Consider the following 18,168-nt stretch of genomic DNA (forward strand, 5'->3'; position numbering starts at 1 on the left):
CTTCATCTTCATCCCCTAAAGTTGATAGAGCTACAGGGGCTTCAACAGCTTCAAATCAGAGATGAAAATCTCTATTTCTGCTGCTCACAAAAAATACTAGGAAGTATTTTGGCAGATTATTTCAAGAGTAGCCCTAATTGTTGTAAGTGGAGAGTACTATAGGACATCCTTTAGGTTTCCAAGGCAAAAGCAACAGCAACAAAAAAGTTTTCTTTATGCACAAATGACTTTATCTTCCACTTCTGTCAACTCCCTGGCAAAACGCAGGGGGCACTTACACAATAGGACTAATGCTAAAGAATGGGTTAAAAAAAAACATGGTTAATGCAGTGCTGTCCATTAGAACTGTAATCTGAGCCATGTATGTAATTAACTTTTCCAATAGTCACATTAATGAAAGAAAAAAGGAACAGGTAAAAATGATTTTAATCATCTATCCAATATAAGTAAATAATCTTTCAGCTTGGAATCAATACAAAAATTGTTAATGGACATTTTACATTCTTTTCTTTTATGCTAAGTCTTTGAAATCCAGTGTGTATGTAGTTCCCAGTTAGAGCACATCTCAATCCAGACTAGCCACAATTCAGTTGTTCAGAAGCCACGTGTGTCTGGTGGCTACCATACTAGACAACATAGGTTTAGATTCTCACTCTCCAAGCCAACTTTTTTCTTAAAATGGACTTCCCTCCTGTTGTCAGGAAGGAGATAAAGTGTATTAATTCAACTGTATTTAGATGCAGAGAAAATGGAGTGAGTTTTGTTTGTTTCCTCTCCTCGGCTCCATGGAGACCACACCAGCCAGTGCTGCAAGTTAAGCCAAGACATTACAGAGACTTCAAACAGCCAGAGTCACAGCAGCCCTGGCCACGTATTCCTCGTATTCACCCACCACCGCAGCTTTCAGGATAGAGAGGAAAGGAGATGGAGGCACATGAGCTTTGTGAGCGCTGAGCCCAATGCAAAGCTGTCCTCACAGAATTAGAAAGCCACTCCTGGGCTTCCCTGGTGGCGCAGTGGTTGAGAGTCCGCCTGCCGATGCAGGGGACACGGGTTCGCGCCCCGGTCCGGGAAGATCCCACATGCCGCAGAGCGGCTGGGTCCGTGAGCCATGGCTGCTGAGCCTGCGCGTCCGGAGCCTGTGCTCCGCAGCGGGAGAGGACACAACAGTGAGAGGCCCGCGTACCGCAAAAAAAAAAAAAAAAAAAAAGCCACTCCTTAGCTGCCTCATTTCAGTTACAAAAAAGTTAGAAGGTTTTGGTCACATAAACACATATAACAACTTGAGTCGACCCAAAGCGCTCTGCAAAAGGAAACCACAGTAAGCACAACAGCGGGTCCTTAATGTCCTCGTTTAACCTGATTTACCCAGGGAAGTGGGCCATTGGTCCCACCTGACCGACGAAGAAACAGCTCCAGAGCGTCTAAAATTTTTTGCAAATGCAGCACAGCTATTGAGTCGAGGCATCAGAACTGAGTTCAGTTCAACAATTATTTCTTGGTGAAACACTTATTCTCCTGTATGTCTGACCTTGGCTAGGTACGGGAAAAGTAACAACACAGGCCAGCATAATGCATTGCACAGGCAGTGATTCGTACGTAACCTTTGGGTCACGGGATTACTTGGAAATTTGATGAAAACTATGGGAGTTCTCCCCAGGGATGGAAATATACACACATACACACACACACACACACACACACACAGAATCTGCATATGAACCTACAATTTCAGAGAGTACAGGTTAAGAATTCCCACCTAGTACCATTAGATGAGGCCCCAACTGATTTCACACAATAAGCAAGTGGTTTTCAAGCCAGATGGGGCCTGAGGGTGCAACCCTGCTCTGGCTGAATTTGAATTTGGGTTTTGTGGCTACAAACCAAGAAACTGGGCTGCTGGCGCTCAGTGGAGAGCCTCTGTTCTCTTCCCTCCCTGCAGGCCACCTGGACACCAAACCCTTCTGCAGCGGCCGGGGCAACTTCAGCACTGAAGGCTGTGGCTGTGTGTGTGAACCGGGCTGGAAAGGCCCCAACTGCTCTGAGCCTGAATGTCCAGGCAACTGTCACCTGCGAGGCCAGTGCCTGGACGGGCAGTGCGTGTGTGACAAGGGCTTCACGGGGGAGGACTGCGGCCAGCTGGCCTGTCCCAGCGACTGCAATGACCAGGGCAAGTGCATGAACGGGACCTGCGTCTGCTTCGAAGGCTATTCGGGGGTGGACTGCAGCCAGGAGCCCTGCCCGGTGCCCTGCAGCGAGGAGCACGGCCGCTGCGTGGACGGCCGCTGTGTGTGTCAGGACGGCTTCGCCGGCGAGGACTGCAACGAGCCCCTGTGTCTGCACAACTGCCGCGGCCGCGGGAGCTGCGTGGAGAACGAGTGCGTGTGCGATGAGGGCTTCACGGGCGAGGACTGCGGCGAGCTCGTCTGCCCCAACGACTGCTTCGACCGCGGCCGCTGCGTCAACGGCACCTGCTACTGCGACGAGGGCTTCGCGGGTGAGGACTGCGGCCAGCTCGCCTGCCCCCACGCCTGCCACGGCCGCGGCCGCTGCGACGAGGGCCAGTGCGTGTGCGACGAGGGCTTCGCGGGTGCGGACTGCAGCGAGAAGCGCTGTCCCTCTGACTGCCACGACCGCGGCCGCTGCCTGGACGGGCACTGCGAGTGCGACGACGGCTTCACGGGCGCGGACTGCGGTGAGCTCCGGTGTCCCCGCGACTGCAGCGGCCAGGGCCGCTGCGTCAACGGGCAGTGCGTGTGCAACGAGGGTCGCACCGGGGAGGACTGCGGGCAGCTGCGGTGCCCCAACGACTGTCACGGCCGCGGGCGCTGTGTGCAGGGGCGGTGCGAGTGCGAACTCGGCTTCCAGGGCTATGACTGTAGCGAGATGAGCTGCCCCCATGACTGTTACCAGCACGGCCGCTGCCTGAATGGCATGTGTGTCTGTGATGACGCCTACATGGGTGAGGACTGCCGGGAGCTGCGCTGCCCCCAGGACTGCAGCCAGCGGGGCCGCTGCGTGGACGGGCGGTGTGTGTGCGAGGACGGCTTCGCCGGCCCCGACTGCGCAGACCTCTCCTGTCCCGGCGACTGCCACGGCCGGGGCCGCTGCGTGGACGGCCAGTGCGTGTGCCACGAGGGCTTCACGGGCAAGGACTGCGGGCAGCACAGGTGTCCCGACGACTGTCACGGCCAGGGCCGCTGCGTGGACGGCCAGTGCGTGTGCCACGAGGGCTTCACTGGGTTGGACTGCGGGCAGCGCTCCTGCCCCAACGACTGCAGCAACTGGGGGCAATGCATCTCCGGCCGCTGCATCTGCAATGAGGGCTACACCGGAGAAGACTGCTCCCAAGGTGAGTACCAGCGCTCCAGCGAACTAGCGTGATGACAGCCATCATCGAGTTGGCGTGTGCTGGAGAACTCCATGTTATACCAAACACACACATACACACACACACACACACACACACCGACTCTTTGACTTACCTGTTACAGAGCTATCTATTTGAGGGCTCAGAGGCTCAGAGAGGTTATGGAATTGTCCCAAGGACACACAGCTTATACATCACAGAGCTGGTACCTGAATCTGGGTAACTCATCTACGCTGAGTTTAACACCCAGTGCCCACGAAGAGGGTAGATGAAACGCTCACCTCCCTTTTGCTAAACATCAACCTTCTTTCCTACTCTGTATTGACATGGAACCAATAATGAACTAAATCCCTCATTTGAATGGAAGTAAAAACTCAGCTAAATTGAATGGACAGTGAGATTACATAAAACAAACTGTTTTAAATGCACATTCAGCTAAAGATGAAGTGCTGATCACCTGTGAAGCAGGCCCATCTCTTAATCACCTTTTTGTTGCTGTCTTTTATCCCAAGGACTGTGAGTGCCTTAAAGGAGCATTATCCCAGCAGTTAGCACAGGGCATGTATTCAGTAAGTAAACACTGGTTGAGTGAAAACACAGCAAAGATCGATAATGCTCATGTTTAACGAGGGTCTTCTTTGTACTTCCCTCATCCACCCTTATATACCTGTCGTAATGGAGACTTTCTGCCTTAATTAAAGCCATTGGCACATAAAAACAAACACACGGCTCTGTGTTTGACATGGCCAAGCCAGGGAAGCCTGGTTGGAAGGAAGACCAGGCTGGCCGGGAGGAGAGGTACCTTCCAAATTTGATGAGTAAGCAAAGTTGAGCAAGTCCCTCTGCCTCACTCACCTCTCAGAAAAGGAAAGAGTTGGACCAGATGAGCCTAAAATACCCTTCCAGTGCTAAGAATGTATGACGTGAAGTTCAGAGCAGAAAGCGAAGCCCAGGCTGCACTTTCCCGTGCAGATGGCCTAAATGTGAACTAAGGTCCAGGGAGTGGAGAAGTCGGAGGGGCCAGTTCACAAAGAGCCCTGAAGGCCACGCTGCAGACCTGGAACTTTAGCCTGAAGGCAAGGGATGGCCACCAAAGGTTTTGAAGATGGGTCACAGCAGGAGGGTCCTTGATGAGTCTGCATTTTAGAAAGTGGAAGCTGGATTTCAGGGCTCCGTGACTGGGGGAAGAGACAGGTCCAGGGAAACAAACCAAGAGGGAATTCATTGAGTGCGTTATGACACCACCTGACCCAAACTGTCCTTCCTTATTCTTGCCAGTGTCCCCTCCCAGAGACCTCATCGTGACAGAAGTGACAGAAGAGACCATAAACCTGGCCTGGGAAAATGAGATGCGGGTCACAGAGTACCTCATCGTGTACACGCCCACCCACGAAGACGGCCTAGAAATGCAGTTCCGCGTCCCTGGAAACCAGACGTCCACCACCATCCAGGAGTTGGAGCCTGGAGTGGAGTACCTTATCCGCGTGTTCGCCGTCCTGGAGAACAAGAAGAGCATTCCTGTCAGCGCCAGGGTGGCCACTTGTGAGTGAGCAGAACACCTCTCGGCAGCCTCCACTGCCCTCCTCCTGTCCAGTACACAGCCCCCCCATAAGTTACTGCCTCACCTTTGCCCCTGCAGCTCTATGGCTGTCTTTATGCAGTTACACTAGTTAAAACTCTGGAATCCAGTTAAGCCCAATGAATTTTTAAAAAATTTTATTGACATATAGTTGATTTATAATGTTGTGTTAATTTCTGCTGTACAGCAAAGTGATTCAGTTATACATATATATGTATTCTTTTTCCTATAACCCATTGATTATTTGTTAAAGAAAGTCCTCACATACTAACTCATTTAACTCACAATAACCCTACGAGACAGGAGCTACTGTTAACCCATTTTACAGATGAGGAAACTGAGACTCTGAATGGTTAAGCATCTCATCCCATATCACACAGTTAATAAGTGGTAGAGATAGGATTTGAACCCTGGCAGTCTGAAGTACTCTATTCTACTACTACCTTTCTATGGAGCTCACTGTCTATATATTTAAAAAATACAAAAGTGGAGACATCAAGGTTCACGTTATTCTTCCTTTAAGAGTTCAACATCAGAATAATTACCTCCACTCCTAAAAAGCAAGCTGTGGCTAGAAATTGGTTCTTTTTTGCTTAGTAATAGTAACATTGGCTGCTTTTATTAAACTTGTGCTTCAGGCCAGGAACCATGGCCAGCAGTCACTGTGGGACTCAGCAGTCTCAACACATTCCCAAGGGGTAGGCATACTTAGCTCCTTCTCTTGGATGAAGAAACTGAGGTTCAGGGCATTTTGTTAACTCAACCAAGCACACAAAAGTCGTGATGATGAAGCCGAGATTCTAGCCCATCTGTATGATTTCAAAGTCTATTGTCATATTAGGTTTAAGCATGTGAAATTGCCAGTATTCAATCATATGGTTGGTCCTTATATTGATATTAATTTCCATGACGCCTCATAGTAGACGGCATCCCAGGAGAACCCTTAAATAGACTCCAGCTCTGACAGACAGCCCTGTGGGGTCTAGTGGAATCATGTCTGTCTGCTCCATCACACATGTAGTCATCTCTACCTCCTCTCTGTGCTCTTCCTGACAGACCTGCCTACCCCTGAAGGTCTAAAATTCAAGTCCATCAAGGAGACATCTGTGGAAGTGGAGTGGGATCCTGTAGACATCGCTTTTGAAACGTGGGAGGTCATCTTCCGGAATATGGTAAGGGGCACAGAGGAGTGGGCGCCTTCAACCACAAGAATCTGAAAGATGCTCACAGGCTCTGTAGACTTTTCTATCAACTCACTTCCTTGGCTTCTGGTGGGGGACAAGGCTCTAAGTAGCCCCTGTGCATCTGCATCTATTTTTAAGTGACTTAAGAAGTCAATAAGCACAGCACTTAGGGCTGAGAGCCTAAGTAAGTAGATGGCAAGTCATCTCTATGTTCCGAGTACCCATTACAGTCTTACAAATCTCCACTCAGAGGCAAAGAAGACAAGAAATGGTCTCTGTCTCAGAATGCCTCCAGGCATATCTGAGATTCAGTATCCTTTCTCTCTGTGCCTAAAAGCACATGTGAGGCAGGAAAGTGGTCCCTGAGTTCAAAGTCAAGCTCTGCCTCTTACTAGCTATGTGGAAGATGGGGCAATGACCTGACTTCTGGGATGCTGGCTTCCTCGTCTATGAAAAGAAGGACTGATTTGGTGGCTCCAGAGTTCCTTTGGTTCTCATGCCTGTCATTTGACTTGAGTGTCAAAGGGGTGAGTAGAGAGGTCTGTGGGAGGGAGAAACCAACTTGAGAGATGTATTCATGTCTCTATATCCTCAGCACCTGCCATGCTGATCAGATGCTTAGTAAGTGCCTAGTGATAGATGAAAGAGGAAGGCATGAATACAGAATGAATGAATCACATAAATGAAGGAGCTGGTACCTCCTTAGGTCTTACAAAGGTGCCTCTCTATTTCAGAATAAAGAAGATGAGGAAGAGATCACCAAAAGCCTGCGGAGGCCGGAGACCACGTACCGGCAAACTGGCCTGGCTCCCGGGCAAGAGTATGAGATATCTCTGCACATCGTGAAAAACAATACCCGGGGCCCAAGCCTGAAGAGGGTGACAACGACCCGTGAGTATCACCTTTAACACCACTGACACAAGGATAAAGCTGACTGTACTGCAAAGCATCTCTGGTTGATAACGTGCCCTCTTACAGAACATCTGTATCAATTAGCTTTTTTTTTTTTTACAAATTTATTTATTTTATTTATATTTATTTTTGGCCGCATTGGGTCTTTGCTGCTGCGTGCGGGCTTTCTGAAGTTGTGGCGAGCGGGGGCCACTCCTCGTTGTGGCACGGGGGCCCCTCATCGCGGTGGCCTCTCTTGTTGAGGAGCACGGGCTCTAGGCATGCAGGCTTCAGTAGTTGTGGCTCACGGGCTTGGTAGTTGTGGCGCACGGGCTTAGTTGCTCCACGGCATGTGGGATCCTCCTGGACCAGGGCTCGAACCCGCGTCCCCTGCATTGACAGGCAGATTCCCAACCACTGTGCCACCAGGGAAGCCCTCAATTAGCTTTTGCTACATAAAAAACAAGCTCCAAACCTTGTGGCTTGAAATGATACTTTTGCACATTGGTGGTTTGGGGTTGGACAGTTTTCCTGTTCTTGACTCGACTCACTTATGCATCTGTATGGGCTGGGGGCTGGTTGGCCCAGGATGGCCTCAGCCAGGACGGTGCCCTTCTGCCTCACATGGTCCCTCAGCCTCCGGTGGGCTAGCCTGGGCCTGATCTCACGGCGGCTGAGCAGGCTCACAAAAGACACTGGGTCACTTCCATCAAAGCAAATCTCAAGGCCAGTCCAGATTGAAGGGGTGGGGGAAAAGATCCATCTCTTTATGTGAGAAGCTTCAAAGTGACATTGCAAAGGGGCACCGATACGGGAAAACAAATAAGTGAGACTCTAGCAAATAATCTACCATACTATCTGATTCAATATTAGTACCCAGTCCTATGGAAAAGGTAGGGACAATATTAATGCTATTATTTTTCAAGAGTCAAAACTGAGGCTTAAAGAAGCTGAATCAGTTTAACTAACACCACACGGTTAATACTATCAGGGCCAGAATTTTAAGCCTGGGTTTACTTTTATGACTTTAACCCCATTACCGGTAACATTGACTAGGCTCCGGGTTATGTAGAGTGTGGATTCCATGTCTTCAACAAGAACTTAGATAAAATGTGACTCAGTGCTAAAGAGATCAGAACTTCTTGGGTGTAGAGTAGGACTTGGCACTGCTAGATCATTTGGTGGGGGGAATAAAAATCCTGAATTTGGAGTTGTTCTATCAAGAAGCAAATTTTTATAAATAAATAAGCAAATAAAATTTGCACTGACATTTGGGAAAATCTCTTTATCTTCTTCAAGATAGTATACGTGCCAACTATTTAAGGTACTGACTCTTCTTGGCAGGGGGTGATTGGACAATTTAAATCTGTTTACTAATGACAAGAAAGAACATCTTGCATTTAAATATTTGCACATTTTGTTTAACTCAGATCCAATTCATAAGATTGTCTTTTTTATAAGCAAGTGTTTTCCATCATCCTGACAACATCGCACTGTGGTAGGTAGAAGGCGGGTACCAACAAGAAAAAAATCATTAGATCACCAGAAAGCCATAGAAAAGATTAAGCAAATGCTTATTTGCTATAGAGACGGCCCATTGAAAATACAAAAGACATTTCTTTCATCTGCCCTTTTCTTTTTAATCTAAATTTAGGGATTGGCTGCTTTATTTTCTTCTTCTTGAAGGACAAACATCCCAACATTTGAAGTTTCATAATCACATAAATAACAACACTGAGAGGCAGATACTTACCTGTTTATTTTGCGGATACCTGATCTTTTCCCAGATTTAAAGGATCTTAAAAATTTCATATTTAGCTCCTTCCCTCTCAGCTCTATATAGAGATTGTATGACAACCATTTCTGATATGTAAATATTTTTGAGAGCCATCATTTAAAGGAGAAAGAGCCTGGGCTTTGGATCCAAAGAGTCCTGAGCTTGAATTTCAGCTTCACCAATAACCATCACCTTGGGTAGATCCACTTCTTTAAGCCTTAGACCCACCATCTGGAAACCGGGTTCATATATCTTCCTACGGCATAGTCACGAGAGTTAAGACTTAAACGACAAAGCACTGTGCTTGGCACATAGTGAACACAAGACAACGTTAATCTCCTGTATTGAAGGGTTCTGAACCTAGGGCGAGATCGGTGTCCTTGACTGTATCTCAACTTCTTTAATGAAAGGGCTGTTAAGAAAGGTAGTAGGTATGGTTCACGTGTTTCCTAGCACCTTGAAGATCATAGGACGGGAGGCTTCACTGCTGAATTGCAGTATTATTTTCATTGTGGATTTCACGGCTTCAACATCTGTGAGCTGAGACTAATGTATCAACTCATAGAGTTCAAAAACTAGACTCTGCAGGTTTCTCACAATCAGCTATAAATTATTCCTCCTCCTCCTCATTCCCTTTATAAAACCAAGTTCCTTTCATTTGATATTGTTTCCTCAACCAGTGCTGAAATCACAAACTTAACTATTTAAAAAAATGAAGAAACATTGACTGAATGCTTTAATATCTTAACTTTCAGCCTGGTATGTTTTACTATATAATGTTTTAATGCATTAAAATTATCTAATTAGAAAAAAAAAGAGTAAAGATAAATGGCAAAGCCTGATGCGACACTCGGGATTCAAAAAGGTCAAAGACCGGGGCTTCCCTGGTGGCGCAGTGGTTGAGAATCTGCCTGCAATGCAGAGGACATGGGTTTGAGCCCCGGCCTGGGAAGATCCCACATGCCGCGGAGCAACTAGGCCCGTGAGCCACAACTACTGAGCCTGCGCGACTGGAGCCTGTGCTCCGCAACAAGAGAGGCCGCGACAGTGAGAGGCCCGTGCACCGCGATTAAGAGTGGCCCCCGCTTGCCACAACCAGAGAAAGCCCTCGCACAGAAACGAAGACCCAACACAGCCAAAAATAAATAAATAAATATTAAAGGCAAAGAAGAAAGGGGAAATTGTAAATAGAGTAAGGATCTAGTTTAAAAAAAAAAAAAAAAAGGTCAAAGACCGACTCTCTGAATGACCCTATCTAGATTGTATAATACGGTTTGAATAAACTGTGACAAATTTGTTACAGAATAGTGAGAAAAGCACAATACTAGGAAGTTCTTATTTTTGATTGTGGTAAGAACACTTAACCGGAGATCTACCCTCTTAACACGTTTTTACGTGCACAATAGAGTACTGTCAACCAGAGGCATAATGCTGTACAGCAGACCTCTAGAACTTAATCGTCTTGCAAACTGAAACTTTATACCCCTAGGGGAAGGAGTATGTGTTTATCTGTTTGCAACAGGGTCAGACAATGGTTCTTGTTAGAAAGTGACATATGAGTGGGATTTTGAAGGATGAATAGGAGATTTTTAGAGGGAGAGGAGCAATCTCAGGAAGAAGAAACAGAGGAACAGCAAGTGTAGAGGCCGGGGGTGAGAAACAACACGGGGTGCTCTCGGAGGAGAAGTATGCTGTCAGAGCAGGAAGCCCAGAGTGGGTGGGGCAGGAGGTGCGCAGCAGGGCAGGAGGAAGGGCCAAGATGCGGCCTCAGAGACACGCAAGGCTTGAGATAGCCGTGACTTTCTTGCTTGAATTATTTTCATCAAAACTAACTTTCCATGCATTGTCAAGACAGTCATTGCCTCACTTTTCTGTTTCATTATTTGGATAGAGAAGTTACCAATTAGGGAGTTCTGCCTAATTAAAAAACCATAGAGGCTAAGTCAATGTTTTTCAAGTGAAGTAGCCCGTAAGTGTGTTTCTTCAACTTATGATGATGATGATGATAATAATAATATAGTCACAACCATTTATCATATAACCACTACATTGCAGGCCATGTGCTAGATGCTCCACACGCATTATTTCCTTTAATGTTTGAAAAAACAGAAACCCTACAAGGTAATTGTCATCATCCCTACTTATAGCATAGCAAACAGGAAACTGAGGTTCCGAAAGACAAAATAAGGTCAGTTGGCCAGTACGCACCTGAACGTACGCTCACGCATCTGGAAGGCTACAAGCCCTCTTTCTGCTCAGCCCTTGGCACTGGCCCTGACCTCTGAAACCCCTCTGTCCTCCGCCTGTCACAGGCTTGGACGCCCCCAGCCAGATCGAAGTGAAAGACGTTACGGACACCACTGCTCTGATCACCTGGTCCAAGCCCCTGGCCGAGATCGACAGCATTGAGCTCACATACGGGATCAAAGATGTGCCAGGCGACCGAACCAGCATCGACCTCACACACGAGGAGAACCAGTACTCCATCGGGAACCTGAAGCCAGACACAGAGTACGAGGTTTCCCTCATCTCCCACAGGGCCGACATGTCTAGCAGCCCCGCCAGAGAGACCTTCACAACAGGTAACGGGCCTCCCCCTGCTAACAGCCCCAAGAGAGGAAAGATTGCCAGACACCCATCCCCACTACATGTCGAGGTGTCGTCCAGGCTCCTTTTACAGTGGAAACAATGGAAAGGGGATTTTCATTTCTTTAAGTTTTATTTTAAAATACTGTAGCAATTGATTGATTAATATTACCCCAAATAACCTTCTAAGGCAAAAGAAAATTTTTGCCTACATAGAAGATTCTGGTCTGAGATTCTCAGACATTTTGGTTAAAACAAAATTTAAATAAATATTTTAATAATAAAATGCAGTATATGGAAAACATAAATGACAAAGATGCCTTCTAACCTCTTAGCCTACAGCACTATCTTAAAAGTACCAAAGTGTCAATCATTCATTCACTAAATAGTTTTTCAGAGCTCGGTAAGCTCCGTATGAGTTATTAAAAATCCAGTGATGAATACAACAAACCTGTTCTTACAGTCATAGAGCTTATTTGCAAGTTTCTGTACAGTTTTTATTAAGCACGAAATCGGTGGAAAACGTGAATGATTGAGGTAACATGTGCTTTAATAATGAGGAAAGTGTCAAGTGTGTAGTATTTGTTTAGATGTGTGCATTAACTATTGAACCAGAGAAGTGTGTGGGCAATTCTGTCATTTCTCTCCAATGGCAGGCACCTTTCATGTCTCACCTTGAACTGTCAAGGACTCCCTCTCTCCTGATGCCTGGTGTTCTCAATACCAATGCCCCTTCCTCTCCCAAACAGGCCTGGATGCGCCCAGAAATCTCCGCCGCATCTCCCAGACAGACAACAGCATCACCCTGGAGTGGAGGAACGTCAAGGCGGCCGCCGACAATTACAGAATTAAGTACGCACCCATCTCCGGAGGTGACCATGCCGAGGTAGAAGTCCCCAGGAAGCAACAAACCACAACCAAAACTACACTCACAGGTGAGGTCCGCATCCCTGACCCAACTGGCCCTGGGGGCATGTCCCCACGTTGCAACCCTCCAGAGAGTGAATAAAAACGGTTCCCACCTACCCATCTCATTTGGGCATCAGTGAGTCAGGCTGTGAAACAGTCCAGACATTGAGAAATTGTAGCCTTCAGGGACTAGTTCAGGGCCATTTTTATGGCCTTCTGAAAGTCTGTCCAGTTTTGGGCTGAATCTCAACCTGCATGTTCTCTCTTAGGTCTGAGGCCAGGAACCGAATATGGTATTGGAGTGTCTGCCGTGAAGGGGGACAAGGAGAGTGACCCAGCCACCATCAATGCGGCCACAGGTGAGACCCGCCTGGATTCCCACCTCCACGGGACTACCATCAGCAGACACAACAGGGTCCAGGAGGCAGGAAACCTACTTACAAAGAAACAGTAGATGCCCAGAGGGAGGTGGGGCTTCTAGGATCATCCAGCCCAGATGTCCACATTCCAAAGTAGCATAGGCACTCCCCACGTGAATGATCCTAACGCCACTCTCTACGCAGGAAGGGGGACGGGATGTTTTACAAAAATTGGAACCAGACTTTATAAGAGATCTACAAACTTTTGAAAGCTGGCAACTGATTCAATTTTTTATAAACCACTGACTAATCAAAACACATCTGGGGGCTTTTCTCTTAGCAAACACTTAACTTATATTGCATACCCTCATCACATAAATTATAAGTGGCAGGAGCGTAGTTTAAGGCAATCTTTGCTCTTACGTATTGCATCCTGCAGCTCCAGCCTCTGCGGGAGGATGCTGAGGGGCTACAAGATTTGAGGCCACTGATTCTTTCTGCAAGTTTGTTTGTTTTTTCTGGAAAATTTGTAAAGAAAGAAAACTCTTCCCTTTACCTCTCCACCAGCCTCCTATTTATCTCCCCCCGGACTGTGATGATGAGGGTGGCTGGTGTGGGGAGATCATTATGTAGGATCCAATGCTGAGCACTTATACATATTCTTTTTTATCTTTCATTTGGAGGTAATTGTAGATTCACATGCAGTGTAAGAAAGAATACAGAGAGATCTGTACCCTTTGTCTAGTTCCCCCCATTGGTAAAATTTGTGTAACTGCAGAACACTATCACAACCAGGAAACTGACATTGATACAGTCTATCAACTTTATTCAGATTTCACTCAGCTGTGTGTGTGTGTGTGTGTGTGTGTATTTAGTTCTATGTTATCACGTGTAGATTTTGGAATCTACCACGACAGTCAGACACCAGATAGTTCCAATCCCAAGGATCGCTCTTGCTATACTTTTCTATAGCCAAGGCAACTCCCACCCTCCCCTTCACCTTAATCCTTGGCAATCACTGATCTGGGCTTCATCCAATTTTGTTATTTCAAGAATGCTACATAAAAGGAATCATACAATATGCAACCTTTAGAGATTGGCTTTTTCGCTAAGAATAATTCTCTTGAGATCCATCCAAATTGTGCCTTGTATCAATAATCAGTTCCTTTTAAAGGCATTTGATTGAGTATCACTTCATGGTATGGATATATCACTATATTATTTTTAATCTTTCAAAAACTCAGTGAGGTACCGTACAATAACAGAATCTCACAAGGGTGAAAACTGAGACTCAGACAGCTGAGTCACCTGAAGCCACACAGCGCTACGGCAGACCTAGGACTGTAGCCCACAACCAGCTTTCAGCCCCAGAAGCAGTCCTGCCCTGAAGCCTGAAGGGTGTTCAACTCTCTGTTTTCCTCCCAGACCTGGACGCGCCCAGGGACCTTTGGGTTTCTGAAACTACGGAGACCAGCTTGACCCTGCTCTGGCAGGCGCCACTGGCCAAGTGTGACCGTTACCGCCTAAACTACAGTCTTCCCTCGGGCCAGCCAGTGGAGGTGCAGCTCCCCAGAGGCACCACCTCCTACGTCCTGAAAGGCCTGGAACCTGGGCAGGAATACACCATCCTCCTCACAGCAGAGAAGGGCAGGCACAAGAGCAAGCCTGCACGGGTACAGGCATCCACAGGTGAGGTCAGCCTCTGAGCTCTCGCCGCACCCTCTGTTGATTCTGAGGTTGCAGACCCATCAGCCAGATTGTCTTCAAATGAGAAGACCAGATGGGAAGACGTGGGGATGTCTCTACTCATGACTGCTCTAAATCCCATGTGAAAGAGTTACTTACCTATCTTTTCCTCTTGTCAACTCATCAACAGCAAAGTTCCCTAGCTGGGCAAGCAAAGTGGTTTTTAAATATTTCCTCCTAGGACAACTTAAAGCATCAAAGTTTGTGTTTGTCTTTGGTTCTTTTCTTTTTTTTTAATTTTGTGCATTTCAGAATCTTTTAAATTTTTCTCATTTTCCTCCCTCTTTAGCACAATTAATTAACTTTTCATTTTATTTCTTTTCAAGATGACCAAGATGTTGGGAATAATTCCTTGTTTTTTTCCCATTAATTGTTTTTATTCCAGGTCTTTTGCTTTCCTCTCAGGTTACCTGAAACATTGCACACGGTCCTTTGAGCCTTCCACGGTGGCCTTCTCATTTTCTCTTGGTCATTAAGAGGTGAACTTTGTTTTTCCACGACAGCTTAATCCTGACCTCCAGTATCCCTTCTAGCCCAAGTATCCTGTTCTTTGTACCTGCTTCCATATTTTCTCAATGGCTAAATTGAGAAAAAAAAATCAGTTCTTCCTATATGAAAATATACACATTTAACTTTGGCCCCCAAATATTCAAGAGGTTCAGGGGAAAAATGTTACTTCTTCAGGATCTGACAAGTAATAGTCTTTAGTTTCAATTCAATAAGTAAGTATGTATTGAGAACCCACTGAATATATTGTGGTATGCTGATACTGGAGGGGAAAAAAAATGGGTTATGTACTTAGCACTGCTATTCTGACTCATGTGCACTTACTCACAGTCCCTGGGGGAAGACCAGATGGATGTTAGACAGCACTCAGCCGAGGAAAGGGAGTGACTGGGCAGCACTCAGCCGAGGAAAGGGAGTGACTGGGGGAGTCAGGAGCAGCCAGGGACGGTGTCTTGGCAGAGATGCTATTCCAGCTGAGTCTCCATAAGCAGAAAATGTGCTGCACTGACGGGCATATCTGGAAATGCCTTGAAGCGTCTTTGTCATTTATGGATACTTTCACGTGCATGTAACAGAAATCTCAAATAACGGTCACTTAAGCAAGATACAAGTTGGTTTCCTCTCTCATAAAGTCAGTCTGCGGTTATAGGTGGCTCAGGGATGGCACAGCAGTTCCAAATGATCGGGGATCTGGGCTCCTTCTAGCTTTCTGTTTCACTAGTCTTAGTTCTTGGCTTCCATTCTCAAAGTCACCTCCATGTCACAATACGGCTACTTCAGTACAGCCTTCACATTTGTGTTCTAGGCAGCACGAAGAAGGAAGAGCCAAAACCAAAAAAAAAAAAAGTAACTTCTAGATGAGAGTCTTTCTGGAAACCTCACCAATGACTTCTACTTGCATTTCACTGGCCACTTCTAGCCATAAGTAAGTCTAGGAAAGGTAGTCTGCTGGCGGAGCAGGTTGCTGCCCACACAAAATCGTGGTAGTTTGCAAGGAAGAGAGAGAGAAGGGGTATTTAGGAGACAAAGAGCAGCCTCTCCAGAAAGTCTAAAGTGAGCTCAGGTGCTCAATTCTGTTGACTCCGTGCATGGACTGCTTCCCACACAGCTATGAGATGATCATCAAGGATGCGTGGCGGTGGGGGGTGGGTAGCTTGATCATAGATGAGGGGGGAGGGGAGGATAAATTGGGGAAGAAATAAATCTACGGTAGAGATTTCAATGGTTCAGCTTTATAAACATGAGTTTGTTATAAGATGCGAAGGGACCACAAATGAATCGGAGAAACAAGAGAGGGAATTTCTTCTTCTCTTCCCTCCTCCTCTCCCTCCCTCCCTCTCTCTCTCTTTCCCTCTCTCTTCACTTTTCCCTGAGTTTTACAAATGCTAGATTAAAGAGAGTTTCCTATCTCCACTCAATCATCTTACCCTCTGGCTATAGCCACTTTATCTCCTATCTCCAGCAGGGAATCCCCAGGCTTTAGCCGCTCAGGGAGATGAAAGCTTTCAAGTGAATCACAGGCTGGAATTACTTTGTCTCTAACTAAGAGCCCAGTTTTGGCATCCCAAGGGCTCAGTGGTTTCTTTTCCCCAGCCGTGCCTCCTTAACACTGTTTCAAAGAAATCACGTTGCATATTTAAAGACATTCTTCATGACAGGAAAAATGTGCAAAGTCCCTTTTATGGGCTCTTCCCCCATTGTCTCTAGAATATTTCTCTCTATGGCTTTCTCCATAGAACGATTTTATTTTATTAAAAGTGAGGTGGACATTTCTCTCCATCTCCTGAAGTCTATCTTCCCAATAAATATCTCCTACAATATCCTCCCAGTAAATATCTCCTTCATTTACTCAGTCAGGAATGCCCTACAACCATGCTCCGTGCTAGGTCCCGGGGATACTACAGCCATGAAGACAAGTCTGTGCTTCCAAGGAGGTAACTGTCTAGTAAACAGACACCTTCACTTGCTGTAACTAGGCAAGCAGGACTATGCTGTGGAAGGCGTAAAGAAGCAGAAGTCCAGGCACCCGGCCTTGGTAAACACATGGGGAGAAAAAAGAAACAGGAAAAGTGGGAGCGCTTAGAGGAAGGTACCATGTGGTTATGAGTCCTGAAATGTCAAAGGGTTGTAGGTTCAAAGGTCAGAAGAAAGGGATTCCCAGCTCTGCATTACTCGACTCTGAATAGCAGAAGTCTGCAAAGTGTCGCTCATTGTCTGTGGGTTTTACAGAGAAGGTGTGAAATTGGCTGCCCCAAAGCGTTCTTCCCAGAGAATTCCAGGGCTCTAGTCGCGGCACCGAGCCAAAGCGCAAGCCTTTTCCTTGATGCAGCACCAAGTTAAGTTAAAAGTATGCCTCACCTAACTGCCCATCACACCTGAAATACAATGCAAAGACCCTATCACAGGCTACACAGCCCTGCGGAGTCTGGTCCTTCCCATCTCTCTGACCTCACGCCCACTACTTGTCCCCTTGCTCATTTCACCGCGGTCACCTGGCCTTCTCGCTGTTCCTTCAGCATGCCAAGCCTGCTCCTACCTTAGGGCCTTTGCACATGCTACTCCTGCTGCCTAGATACCACTCTTCTCCCAGTTCTACACCTAGCACCTCCCTCATTTCACTCAGCTCAGGTCTCATCTCAACAGACCTCTCTGTCAACCAGTCTAAAACGGTGCCCTATCCCGATTTACCCCTTCATGCTGCTCCAGAGTTCCTCATGACACTTGCCTGACGTCACTCACTCGTTGGTTTACTCACCTATGGCCTGCCTCCTACTTCTAGCCAGAAAGAACTCTGTCTCCTTCATCCAGCGCTGCAGCCCCAGTACCCTGAACACAGCCAAACACGGGGCATATGCTTCACGAGCATCTGGGGACTCCAGCTCCTCCAGAGGCAGTATTTCCACGGAATCTTCTGGTCCTTTTCTTTCACCTCTGTATCAAAGGCCCAAATTCTCTCTCTTAAGGATTAAGGGAAGGGAAGTCATTCTCCTGGAGTCTTTAATTAAGCTTACTCTGGATAAAAATGGAAGGAAAGAAAGAAGGAAGGATGGGGGGAAGGAGAAAGGGACAGAGGGGGGAAAAAGGAAGGAAAGAAAGAAAAAAGGTACTATCCCTGTTAGCATTGAACAAAATGAGTCTGTGCCAGGCATCTCCCCCTCTGGCCCCATATTTGTATTCTAATAAACTCAACAACACCCTGCTTGAAGTGGAGGCCATGATTTTCTTTGAGCAGTAAGGGCCATAAAGCAGGGAGGATATGC

General features: G+C 46.8%; 1 protein-coding gene across 4 annotated transcripts in view; it reads left to right on the top strand.

Annotated features, from left to right (window-relative positions):
* Positions 1 to 18,168, top strand: part of TNC (tenascin C) — a 93,582-nt gene that overhangs the window by 28,162 nt on the left and 47,252 nt on the right. For all 4 annotated transcript variants that reach the window (XM_030858879.2, XM_030858881.2, XM_030858890.2 and 1 more), the window contains exons 3-10: positions 1,943 to 3,352; positions 4,649 to 4,912; positions 6,006 to 6,121; positions 6,868 to 7,024; positions 11,114 to 11,383; positions 12,137 to 12,322; positions 12,566 to 12,655; positions 14,081 to 14,344. In XM_030858879.2, coding sequence (XP_030714739.1) covers positions 1,943 to 3,352; positions 4,649 to 4,912; positions 6,006 to 6,121; positions 6,868 to 7,024; positions 11,114 to 11,383; positions 12,137 to 12,322; positions 12,566 to 12,655; positions 14,081 to 14,344 — 2,757 coding nt within the window. The remainder of the gene's footprint in view (positions 1 to 1,942; positions 3,353 to 4,648; positions 4,913 to 6,005; positions 6,122 to 6,867; positions 7,025 to 11,113; positions 11,384 to 12,136; positions 12,323 to 12,565; positions 12,656 to 14,080; positions 14,345 to 18,168) is intronic.

The sequence above is a fragment of the Globicephala melas genome, chromosome 6 (genome assembly GCF_963455315.2).
Source record: "Globicephala melas chromosome 6, mGloMel1.2, whole genome shotgun sequence".
NCBI classification, from domain to species: Eukaryota; Metazoa; Chordata; class Mammalia; order Artiodactyla; family Delphinidae; genus Globicephala; species Globicephala melas.